The 13829-nt window shown below is 40.0% G+C and overlaps 1 protein-coding gene across 1 annotated transcript in view; it reads right to left on the reverse strand.

Annotated features, from left to right (window-relative positions):
• LOC139167990 (adenylate cyclase type 5-like) overlaps positions 1 to 13613 on the reverse strand; it is a 205304-nt gene extending 191691 nt beyond the window's left edge. Inside the window, exon 1 of the mRNA XM_070753263.1 lies at positions 12606 to 13613. Within this exon, the coding sequence (XP_070609364.1) occupies positions 12606 to 13613 (1008 nt within the window). The remainder of the gene's footprint in view (positions 1 to 12605) is intronic.
• Between the last annotated feature and the right edge of the window lie 216 nt (positions 13614 to 13829).

Consider the following 13829-nt stretch of genomic DNA (forward strand, 5'->3'; position numbering starts at 1 on the left):
TCAAGGCACTGCTGTTGACTCGACCCCAGGAGGAATAAAAATAACATTCCAGAAACGTTCCAGCTTTATAAGAAGAGCCAGGCAGGCTGCAACAGATAACAAGTTTTGAGTTACTCCCAGTTTACAAAGTTAAACAAGAAGGCAAATTATATTGTTGGTTTAACCCATCTCAGAAATGGCCTGATGGAGAAAGTTCACATTCCAGATGTGTAAACATCCCATGATAATTTGCCTTTCTATTCCAAATCTTAGGCCATTTCCTTTCTATTGCTATGCAACAGTTTCTGTCACCATCAGATCATTGCTGGCCTGCTATATGCTGCTATATGAGTCTACGGAGAGGGGCGGCATACAAATCTAATAAATAAATAAATATATCGCCTCAACAATGCCCAGTTAACCAAGGACATCCTTTTGGGGAACAGGGTGATACAGATAATCCTCAATGTACAGCCATTCGTTTAGTAACAGTTCAAAGTTGCAACCGCACTGGGGAAAAAGTGACTTACAACCGTTTTTCACAATTATGATCATGTGATCAAAATTCAGGTGCTTGGCAACTATTTCATATTTGATGACAGTTGCAATGTCCTGAGATCATGGGATCACCTTTTGCAACTTTCTGGCCAGCATAGTCAATGGAGAAGCCAGATTCAATTAAAAATCTTGTTATGGACTTAACGTAACAACTGCAGTGATTCCCTTACGAACCATGGCAAGAAAGGTCATAAAATGAGGTAAACTCACGTAACAACTTTCTCACTTAGCAACATAAATTTTGGGCTCAATTGTGGTCATAATTCAAGAACTACCTGTATTATGTCATATAGGGTTTTTATATCTTTTATATCCAGATCTACCTGTAACATTATGTGAATGCCACATACATTCACTGGAGACCACGACAAATGTATTTAACTGTGGCATTGTGAGATGATGTCATCACATCTGTGCTGCTGTTCGGACATCACTGCAGTTTGTTATAAATATGGTTGCATGAGGAAACAGCCTTAGTAGCCTTACTATAGTTGCACCGCATCTTTTGCTTCAGCATGAGGAATTCACTGTTCTCCAGGGCATAATTTGACTTTCTATTAAAAGAAACATCGTCCAGTGGGATCTAGAACCCATGTTTTCTTTGTTAATACACCTGCCCCATAGAACATCATTCTTTGCCCTGCCCACCAGCTCCAGATACAGTGGTACCTCTACTTACGAATTTAATTCGTTCCGTGACCATGTTCTTAAGTAGAAAAGTTTGTAAGAAAAGCAATTTTTCCCATAGGAATCAATGTAAAAGCAAATAATGCATGCTATTGGGAAACCACAGGGAGGGTGGAGGCCCTGTTTCCTCCCAGGAGATTCTTAGAGAGGCCCTATGGAGGCTTCTCCCCACCTTTTCCAGCCCTGTTTCCTCCCAGGAGATTCCTAGAGAGGTCCCATGGAGGCTTCTGCCTGCACGAGTCAAAAAGAGGGTGGGGAAAATATTTACTGATCCCTCACATCCTGGACACAAACTGTTTCAACTCCTACCCTCAAAACATCGCTACAGAGCACTGCACATAAAGACAACTAGACACAAGAACAGTTTTTTTCCGAACGCCATCACTCTACTAAACAAATAATTCCCTCAACACTGTCAGACTTTCTACTAAATCTGCACTTCTATTCTACTATTTTTTCTCATCATTCCTATCACCCATTTCCTCCCATGTTGACTGTATGACTGTAATTTGTTGCTTATATCCTAAGATTTTTATTAATATTGCTTCTTCATTGCTTATTTGACCCCTATGACAATCATTAAGCATTGTACCACATGATTCTTGACAAATGTATATTTTATTTTATGTATGCTGAGGGCATATGCACCAAGACAAATTCCTTGTGTGTCCAATCACACTTGGCCAATAAAATTCTATTCTATTCTATTCTTTTCCGGTTACAGTTTCGGAGGCTCAGGTTTGTAAGTAGAAAATGGTTCTTGAGAAGAGGCAAAATAATTTTAAACACCCGATTCTTATCTGGAAAAGTTCGTAAGTAGAGGCATTTGTAAGTAGAGGTACCACTGTATTTCTGACCTTCTCTTCTTTTACATAAGTCCTTGACACACAGGTTTTCCCCAGCATGGGGTCAGATTATTTTGTGAACCTGTCTGGACTGCTTGTTTTTGACTGCTGTGTTGCCTCCGGTGTAATTGCTTTATGTCAAATAATGTTTTTCTTACAAAAATCTTACTTGTCACTGTAAAATTCTGCAGAATTGTCATTTAACAATGACAGCAACCTAAGATTTGATGCCTACTGCCACTGGTAGTTCTTCAAATACAGTATTTTTAAACACAAACTTTGTCCATCAGCAAACAGATCCAATGGCCTCTGCCTGATGCTGTCCATTTGTTGTGAGAGGAGCTACATCATTAATTAGCTCTCTTTGTCCCAAGGAGAATACTCAGTTTATAGATATCAGTCCTAAAATTTATTATTGCATTATTGCAAACACAATATAACCAGTATAGATTTAGTTTTTATGCTGTCACCAAATTAATAGAGCATTCAGTAGTTTGTGATAAGCTTACAGAAGTGAGCATTTATTTTTCTAGAGAGAAGAATCACATCCAAAACTTTTATATCTGGAGAAAGCCTCTACTAACAACTGTTATTTTAATAATATTTTATTTTTTTCTCTGAAAACTCAAGCAGACATATGTGATGGTCTACCATCATTTCATTCCCACAGCCACTATGTGAATTAAGCTAGGCTAAAAAGTAATTGTTGGTTCAAAGCCATCTTGTCAAACCTGCATTTGTATTGGACTTGAATCACTATACTGCATTTCTTCTATAGAATAATATAGAATAATTTATATGTGAAATGCTATCCCTTTTTAATAACTGGGTAATCATGGGACAGATTAGTTCTCACAACATGGTAGCCTAGGCTAAAATAGAATTAATTTACTAGATGATAGCTATAGCTCCCAGATATCTGAGCATGCTCTGTAGCTGAGACCATTATATGAAGAGAGCCAATCTGGTCTAGTAGTTGGATGGATGGGTGGATAGGTGGATAGGTGGATAGGTGGATAGGTGGATAGGTGGATGGATGGATGGATGGATGGATGGATGGATAGATGGATGGATAGATGGATGGATAGATGGATGGATAGATGGATGGATAGATGGATGGATAGATGGATGGATAGATGGATGGATAGACGGATAGACAGACAGACAGACAGACAGACAGACAGATGCAATAATTAGAGGTTTTGGTCTGGGCACAGGTATTTTATAAGAATATCAACTGACTTTTGTTAATTTAAACAGAGCATTAGCTCTCACGAGAACCTTGCCAAGGTTCAGCATCTAAACTCACCCAAGTCAAATGTTACTAGATTTGGACATTTGACCATGAAAAAAATAACACTTAGTTTTTCAATTAAATAATTATCCACTATTTAATAAGTTTAATAGTGGATAAAAATATTGTTTCTACAAAATATCTGAAGAAATATTCATGATGAAATTTAATTACATGGCAATTGGTTCAGCTGGATGACAAAACTAGAATAGTATGCAGGGGGGAAGAATGAATTATTTACCAACAAAATACTTATATTTCATTGTACTAAAATATAAGGTGTATTGCATTGATGATTGTATGTGGAGAGAAATTTTTAAAAATCCTATCCCCCCCAAAATAATTATCCACTGTTTAAAAGGAATGGTTGACAAAAATATTAATTATTTAAACAAGTAAGAATTGTGAAACTATGAAATTAGCATCTGATTGTTTAAAGCTAATAATATACTAGCATAAAAACAGAAATTAACATGAACACCTTTGGATTGGGCAACTGTGAGTTCTGTTACAATGCTACCACAAATTGCTCGTACTGAATATAAATAACCTTCGGGGCATTTGGCAGCATGGGTGTCTACAGCTGACCACACTGTTAAAAAAATACCCCAACAATCCGCACATGAGGATGTCCCAGTGCAAATCCCATTTTACATCCTGGATTCTGATGTTAGCATTTGTTTCAGAACTACAAGTATCACCCAATCACAAAGTCAGATAGCAATACAATCAGGGGAAGAGCCTTCTCTGTGGGGGCCCTGGCCCTCGGGAATCAGCTCCCCCTGGAGATTCGCACTGCCCCCACCCTCCTTGCCTTCCGTAAGAGTCTTAAGACTCACCTACGTCGCCAGGTTTGAGGCAATTAGGTCTCAGCCCCCTGGCCAACAAAATGAGATATATGTTGTATGACTGAACTGGTATGTTTCTTTTTAAATATTGGATTTTTAGATTGTAATTTTAAATTTAATTAGATTTGCCGTTGTACTGTACTGTTATATTATATGCTCTTAGCCATCCTGAGTCCTCGAAGAAGGGCGGCATACAAATCTAATAAATAAATAAATAATTTTTTAAATAAGCTGTTTAAAAAAGCTGTTCAAACCAAAAGTGATTTGAATTTCTTTCATGTCAGCAAAAGTTGTTCCAAATCCCTAATCCAGAAATTTATTTCTGCCTCAACCAACCAAATAAAATGAAAAACGAAATTAAAAGGCAGACTATACAGTATTTTTATAATATAATATATAATTTTATAATGTCGCATATAATTTTATATTTTAAAAGGCAAACTAATATCCATTGCTTAACGAACTGAAGAGTCAAATGATAAGCATCCCACTCACCCTTATCGACCCGTGGAAACATTTATTTTATTTCTTTACCATATTTATACAGCCATCCATCACACAAAGAGGAGACTCTGGGGAGCGCACACCATAACCGCACTTTAAAATTCCATAACAATTTAAAAACAATTAAAATAAAATACACATAGAAAGAAAATAAGATAAAATAAACAGATAAACCCAAGAAAACCGGAAAACAAACATCACTTAATTTCATACAGCCACTTGCAGGCTCTCCCTGGGATTTCTAAGGCCAGTAACAAAAATAAAAAAAGATGTTTTAAGGATCTTCTAGGAAGACTAAGAGAGATGGGGGTTAACCTTTGGCTGGAGAATTCTGGGAGTTGAAGTCCTCCAGGCTTAAATTTGCCAAGGTTGGGAAACCCCTGCTAGAGGGCAGGGATCACAGCAGAAAAGCCCCACCATCACGGTCTCATCCGATAGAGCTCTTTTGAAGATGGAGACTCGTAGCATATTCCTCCTACCTAATCTGATGGAACAGGTAGATGCAGTCCCACAAATACAGGTACAGTAGAGTCTCGATTATCTGGATTATCCAACATCGCGGCTGCTTGGGGGCGTGGCTATAGGCATTTCCGTGCCCCCAACACGCCCCCAAACATGGTAGCCGCGGCGGAGAGAGATTTGCAGAAGGTAGCAGATGACTATGGCGTTGGAAGGGTAACTGTAGGAGACAGGAGAAGAAACCGATAGAAAAATGGTATTCTTCCAGAGTTACTGATGGTGCAATGAAAGAGAGGAAAACCATAAAAAAGTGTGGCTATGAAAACGTCAGTGAAGCTTTGTATGTCTGGTTTCTACAGTTCAATTTTGAGAGGACTGAACTGTTTATACATTACAATGTTGTTACTGTAATATTACTGCAATAAAACTTCAATAAGTTTGCAATTCATAGGAATTTCAAGGCTTTTCTTAGTCCCTCCAGATTATCCAACATTTTTGGCTATCCGACTATCAGCCCACCCGTTTATGTCGGAGAATCGAGACTCTTCTGTATTTTTGACTTTCAACAGTTCATTTAGTGACCATTCAAAGTTACAAAGGCACTGAAAAAAGCGACTTTTGACCGTTTTTCACTGTTACGACCTTTGCAGCATCCCCGTGGTCACATGATCTTGGCCACTACTCATATTTATGAAGGTTGCAGTATCCCGGGATCATGTAATCCCCTTTGGTGAATTCCTGGCAAGCAAAGTCATTGAGTAAGCCATATTCACTTAACAACTGTGTTGCTCATTTAATGACTGCAGTGATTCACTTAACAACTGAGGCAAGAAAGGTCATAAAATGGGGCAAAACTCACTTAACAAATGTCTCACTTAACCACAGAAATCTTGGGCTCAGTTATGGTTGTAAGTCAAGGACTACCTGTAATCTGATCCCATGCCATGTAGGGTTTTCATATCTTTTATATCCAGGATACTAATATAATTTAGAGCAGCGATCACCAACTGGTGGGCTATGGACCATTAGTGATCCGCAAGATAAGTTTGGTGGTCCGCAGAAAAATTATTTGCATTTTTTATATTGCACTAAATCAGGGGGCCTCATCAACCTACGGCCCCTGGGCCAGATATGTGTAATGAACGTTTGTGTTGCTGCAGAGAATCTTCTCCTTCAGGGTCTTTTTGTGTGGTCGTAGGGGGGCAGAAATTCCAACTTGGGGCCTGCTTCAGCCCCCTGGTGTGGGGCTTTGGGCGAAAGCTGGAGGGAAGTGCCACTGGTGGCAAAGAGCAGGAGGGCCTTGTTCCAGTGGGACTGCCCCATGGCTTGGAACTGGCTGACCATCTCAGTCCACAGCCTACAGACACCAGTACCTAGCCTTGCACTGCCGCAGGTCTTCCCTTTGCTTGGAAAGCCTATGCTCGTATTCCTCAGTGAAGTGCTTTCGCTGAGCCTCCTTCTTGGTCAGATCCAATTTGAACTGAGCCAGCTGTTCTGCCAACTCTTTCCCGTGGTGGCTGCTTAGTTCCAACAACTGCTTCCTGTTAGAGCCCTAAGGAGCCCAGGCGGGCAGGGGAGGAGGGCCTGGGAGAGGAGAGGTGAGTAGAGGCCAGCGAGTGACATCAAGTTGCCCATGCCCACCCAGTCACATGATCAGCCAGGTCCATCCAACCAGTCATTAGGCAGATCGTATTAGTGGTCATTGGAATTTTAAATTTATTTATTTATTTATTTATTTATTGATTGATTGATTGATTGATTGATTGATTGGATTTGTATGCCTCCCCTCTTTGAGGACTCTGGGCAGCTCACAACATATCAAAGAAAACACGACAATACATCTAGATCCAATTAATATAATTTTAAAAAGCTAAAAGTTCTAATATTATTAAAAACATTCATTACCATTCACTCCATAAAAACACACTAAAACACTTGTTAGTCAGGGGGGAAGATCTAATGACCCCAGGCCTGAATTATGAATTTAGTGGTCCCTGAGATCTGAAAGGTTGGTGACCCCTGATTTATAAAAAGGCTTCAACTTGGATAGAAAGTCAGTCAGTCCTGGAGGGACAGGAACATTCTTAAACCAGCGATACGCTTTGTATTAAAACTCAGTCCTTTTCATTATATTGGCTACCTGTAGGAGAGGTGTTCCTGAAGCAAATGCTTTTATCAAGCAAGATCCAGGGAAATGGGTTTTTTTTTTACAACTAGTAAATGGCTTATTCAACAGCTTCCATACATTTGCCATATCAAAGGACAAGAAGTCACGGGGTTGACTTCCAACAACTGTAGCTGGAGGGCATTCCAGGGCTACAGAAAGATGAAAAACAAACTCAGATGCTACAAGTAGTCCCTGGAGCCCCTGGGCTGCTCATACCTGGCATGGAAGAGCAGTCCCATTATATATGGGAATCAAATCAGAGCTTAGCTCCAAAATCAGCAGCTATGAAGTTCACAATGAGCTCATATAACACATGTGTGTTGTTAAAGCCATTATCTCTAGCCATTAAACTTCAACAACTCATTTAATGATACTCTTTTAAAAAAAACAAAACCTCACTACGGGACAATTCAACGCAGGCTTGGTTCATCAAAGCATTACATAAAGCTGGTAGCCACAGGAATGACTTCTTTTCATGCAAGAGATAAAATATTTTTGATGAAAACGTGGTCAACAAAAATAAAGGAACTAAAGGAATCCCGTGGTGAGTTGTCCAGCAGCAAGTTGGCCGTGGCAAGTTTTGCCATTATGAATTGGATGTGGCAAGTTGTTATTATTATTATTATTATTATTATTATTATTATTATTATTATTATTATTATTATTTATTAGATTTGTATGCCGCCCCTCTCCGAAGACTCGGGGCGGCTCACAACAGTAAAGTTGGCTTTGCAAAGTGGCCGCTGCAACTTGGCCATTCCGTTCAGAAAAGGACAGGTGGGCTTTATTACATTCTTTATCAAGGTAACCATCTTACAACTAGGTTGCTTCAAATGAGCCTGAATTGTGGGCAGAAGAGACACCGCATTGTATTTATTTTCACACATGAAAAGCCAAGAGCACTGAAGGGGTTATTTTGACACAGTCCTTGGTAAAAGGTCTAAACAGCTGAGAGGCTGGCTTCAATAAGAGAAGAGTTATAAAATAGAGGCACATGATGATGCAACTGTTTAGAAACAATGCTATTGGGTTCTGCCCGGAAAGAGGATGAATCCGAATAAAATGCAAGAGTTGGAAAAGAAGATTGTAGCAGCTGTCAAATCTCAGGTCCCCGGGAAAGCTAACAGTAGATTAAAAGTATGTAGGTATGCTTGAGACTTTCAGAGAGCTCTATTGCAGGGCTTGGAATTCTCTGTACGATGTACAGTATTTCATATTCCAGGAAACTGTGTAATCCTTCTGTTTTTTTAAGATGTGCTGTCAAATAAAATACAGTAAAAATAATATTCTAAAATAATGTACAATATTAAAGCATACAACAACATAGCAGCTGCAACATGGAACATTTGTTGGGCATATTCAATTTTAAGTAGCTCTACACCTTACTCTTTAGCAAAGCGAATAAAGAAATTGCCATTGAAATCTCACCTAAAGAAAAGTTTAAAATGAACTTAGGGATCCTTCTTAGGGCAGGTTTTTGAAGAGAGGCAGAAAAGAGCAACCAAAATGATTAGGGGACTAGAAACCAAGACTTATGAAGAGAGATGCTGGAACTGGGCATGGATAGCCTAGAGAAAAGAAGGGTGGGACACGATAGCAGTCTACAGGTACTTGAGGGGTTGTCACAGAGAGGAGGGGGTCACGCTGTTTTCCAGGGCACCAGAGGGCCAGATGAGGAACAACGGTTGCAAGCTGACCAAGGAGAGATTCAACCTAGAAATAAGGAAGAACTTCCTGATGGTCAGAGCGATCAACCAGTGGAATGGCCTGCTAGCGAAGGTTGTGAACTCCCCAACTCTGGACATTTTCAAGAGGAGATTGGACTATCATTTGGCTGGGGTGCTGTAGGATTTTCTCCTTAAGTATTGGGTTGGACTTGATGACCTGCAAGGTCCCTTTCAACTCTAATAAATAAATTAATTAAATAAATAAATAAATCTAGGCTTGGAGAACCAAGAGGTATGAATTACAACATAACGCATAATTAAGTATACACTTCTTAAAAATAAAATGGGATGGGTTTTTTTGGCTTTATTGTTCCTAGGAAATGCATGTGAGCGAACACACCTGAGCAGCACAGACCCAGTCAGGTGATGGCTATGAAATCGAAGAAGGAAGAATTCCTGCTAAGATCCTTCCACCAACACTGCTGGGGGGAAAGGAGCGAATGCATCCTGCAACCCTCTCACAGAAAAATCTGGAATAATCTGGAAAGCCTTAATGTTGAGGTTTTTGTGGGGACACCCCCAGAGAAGTCCAGTACAGCAGGGTTTCTGAAGCTTAGCCACTTTAAGATGTATGGATGTCAACTCCCAGAAGTTGAACGTCCACACGTCTTAAGTGGCCACGATCCGGAAACCCTGCACTAAGGCAATACTGTACTGGGTTTCATTGGCCAACCTTATCTGCATGCGATGCAATCCTAGATTAGTTTATTTATTTATTTTATTTATTTTATTTATTTTATTTATTTATTTTGTCCAATACACAATACATATTGAAGCGAATAGGCATGAGGTATTATATATAAAGAAAAGATATAAAAATAGAGGAGAAGATATATGAAAAAAGAAAAGATATATGATATATGAGATAAGGAGAGACAATTGGACAGGGGACGAAAGGCACACTAGTGCACTTACTGACCTCTTAGGAACCTGGAGAGGTCAATCGTGAATAGTCTAAGGGAGAAATGTTGCGGGTTAGGGGTTGACACTACTGAGTCCGGTAATGAGTTCCACGCTTCGACAACTTGATTGTTAAAGTCATATTTTTTACAGTCAAGCTTGGAGTGATTAATATTAAGTTTGAATTTGTTGCGTGCTCTTGTGTTGTTGCGGTTGAAGCTGAAGTAGTCATTGACAGGCAGGACGTTGCAGCATATGATTTTGTGGGCAATACTTAGATCGTGTTTTAGGCGTGGTAGTTCTAAGCTTTTTTACCCATAAATAACCCCTACAAGAGTGGAGAGGCTCTATTCCCATGAAAATAGAGGCGGACTTCTGGCCCATGACAGGCAAATGTCTTGTCTATATGGATTTCATTAGGAAAGAATGAAACAAAAACTGAAAATAACGGAAACATATTAGAATAATATATTTAGATTCAGTCCATTCCCATGTTTCCTACCCCCACTCCCCACCCCAGACTTTCTTATTTGGAAGGAAAAGGAAGGATATGCATCAGCGGGGCAGTGTCAGAGAAAAATTAGATTTCTATGGTAACAAGCTACAGTCTAGGTAATAAACGGCCTGTTAAGTTGTGAGGCAGTTGCCAATTTAATTTTTAGTATCAGATGGCTCTAAGTATAACCTCCATTTATAGCTTGAAAGGCAGCATTTTAGACTAGGTATCGACTCTTCTGATAGAAAAGATGTGAAGAACTAACCTGTAATTTAAATTAAATTAAAAATAAATCTAATTGTAGTACAAATAGTTCATAGGACATAGCCGCCTGGTGTCCAAAGTTCCAAGCGTTACAAACACTTTATATTCTGGGTCAGTTCACAATTAAACTAAACCACTAATTCATCATAATCCCCTTTTCTTCATGCATTCCAGTTGATTTATAATTTCTTATTATTTAATTTAATTTATCTGATTTATATGCTGCACAATCCCATGGGACTCAGGGCGGCTATTATTTCTATGGAACTATTGTTTCACTTCAGGTGTTAGTGTAAATGCAATGTGTGCTAAACAGGAAAACAAACAAGGGAATCAGGTAATGTAATAACAAAAAGCACAAAATTGAAGCTCAGTCAGTCAGTTAGCAGAGAACCTTACAAGAGTCCAACAAAGAACTGGGAATTATCACCTTCAATTTGCAGATAACCAGCGGGAGAATCAGGGACATTTATTTAAAGTTTAAGTAAAACCATTGTTTTATAGCAGCAAAGTTTGAAACAGAAGCGCTCTGAAGCTGAAAAGCTTTACTAGGCTGCTTCTAAGAAAAAACAGGTTTGGAAAGATTTTCTAAGTTAAGTTTAAAAAATGGAGGCAAGATATGACAACCCCCCTTGCCTTTTTTGTCAACTAATTTTGTTTAATAAAGATGAAAGTGTTGTAACATTAGGAAATGATCTGCCGAAGTTTTATTTCAGCAAAACTGCATAACTTAAGCAATTCCCTTAGTAAGTTTCATGATGCACCTATACATGTAATATTATTCCATGAGCTAGTTCTTCCAAAAAAATATTAATAAAGCCATTCTGTTACTGTTACTATTTAATTTTCATGCTAATAAGAGAAAATTAAATGAACTAATCACAAAACTACAGTAACACTTTAAGGAATCTTTCATAGCATAACTTAAGGGCTTCACTATCTGGATTGAAAATATCTAGATGTACACTAAATGATAGTAATATCATATGCAAAAAATTGTTTAGAGACTAATGGCCATTATGAGTTTTGCAGCATAGATATGGTATAATTTGGTATCAATTCCCAAAGAAAAGTACTAGGGGGGGGGTAGTCAATAAATATGCATGCACAAAGTGAGATGAAGTTAAAATACAAAGCCCCTGTACATAAAATACAATCCTGTATAACATAGTCAACTGATGTAACATCAAACATTCTCTTTAGTTATAAACTTATACCCCAGGGGAATCTAAGCACCTGATTCCTACCTTCGTGAAAGTAAAGTTTACATCTAAGAACAATATATATATATATATATAAACATTCAAGATGAAATCATATTTTATTCTTTGATCTTGACAATATAAACAAAATCCTCCCTACACCAACGCAAAAAGGAAACTGCTTTTTTATCAGAAAGAAAATTTCCTTCCAGAGAAACAAGCTAATTTGGGTGGTTTGCAATGCAACATGCTTATTAGCAGCTTTTTTTCCCTCCACAACTTTGTTGAATTTCATGGGGGGGGGGGAATTCTGACCATTGCCACAGTACAATGGAGATCTTGGTACCATAGTAAACATATATTTCCCAACTGTTTTCACCTCTATAATTAACAGTACTGGAATATTGCATCAATAATCAAATCCATAGAATTCTTTAACAGCAAGAGACTATGTTTCGTTCCTATTGGCCAAATACTCCATGCCCCAATCTCTTTCCAAGCATTCAGTTAAGGTCAATTGGGCATATAAATAAAAAGAAATGCAAGGAAATTAAACAACAGGTAGCATCAACACAGACAACTAAGCCTGGAGCCAGGCACTTCCAAAAACAATCCCCAAGTATTGCAAGTTCTCAATCCGAATTAGCAGCCACACATCCAACATCTCAGCCTTACCTGTTTTAATAAGACTTTGTCTTCTGCATTGATTTTGAGAGAAATGGCCAGGTGGATGGTAGACAATACCACACCACTGATGACTGCTGCCCTCATCCTGATGGGTAGCAAGGTGTAGATGCTGTAGATAAAAAAGATGGTCCACCAGATGCCCTCTGAGGCACTTCTGGGCTGCATTAGCAAGCAGCCAACCACTTGCACAGCTAACACCACAAGGATGACAGAGTAGCACATAAGCCACATGTGGTCCTGGTGGAAATCATTACGGTTGCAGACGGCCCCCAGGGTCACCATTAGAAGGATGGCCAGGGAGAGCACCACCACATAGGGCACTTGATAGTGGCCGTGAACAGTGTGGAAGAGCAGCATGACCAGGCACACCAAGACTAGCACTGCCATCAGCATGGTCAGGCTGCTCTGGTTGAGACGGAAAAAATACCGCTGGTAGAGGTGCTCCAACTTCTCCGACTGGAACTTCTTGGACCTGAAGATCTGCAGCAGGCTTCCACAACAGCTTCCTATTGAGAAGATCAACTGGGACCCCACTTCATCGCCCCTCTGCTCCTCCTCCTCCTCCAGCTCGTCAATCTTGGCCTTGATCTGTTTCTCCTCGAGTCCTAGTTCCACCGAACGTGGGCGCACCTCACCCTGCTCCCTACCATAGTGTCTCGGACTTGGGGCAAGGGAGGGGTCTCCTGCCCGACAGGAGTGCTGGCTCTTGTCTCCGCTACGGTCCTGCCAAGCAGACTTGGACCTGAAGCTCATCATCCTGCAGCCACTTACCCCATGGTTCCTGCTACCTGGAAGATCATACTCCTCCTCATTCCTCCACCTGCTGGCCATTCTGGAAGATTCCTTGATGGAGGCCCTGGTAGGGAGAGGGTAGGAGTAGCCATTGGCTCTGGATTCAGCTTCTCCCCAGGCAGAGCGATGTGGCTCTGCCCCTCCACCCCTGGGTGCAGCGGGAATGCCAAACCCCGGAGGGCTGACGCTGTTGGAGCGGGACATGCCCTGCCAGGGCAGCAGAGGGAGGGCCAAAATCCCAGGAAAACCACGCGAGGGGAAATCAATCAGAAGACATTGGGTGGTTCATAGCACAGAGCCAAACAGCATCTCTCCACCAATGAACGGGAGGGTGGAAGCAAGGGGCAGGAAACCAAACCTCAAATCCAGCACCAGATCCAACAGCGTCCCCAAGGATACTCAACTCTCTCTTTAGTTGCC

The sequence above is a fragment of the Erythrolamprus reginae genome, chromosome 1, assembly GCF_031021105.1.
Source record: "Erythrolamprus reginae isolate rEryReg1 chromosome 1, rEryReg1.hap1, whole genome shotgun sequence".
NCBI classification, from domain to species: Eukaryota; Metazoa; Chordata; class Lepidosauria; order Squamata; family Dipsadidae; genus Erythrolamprus; species Erythrolamprus reginae.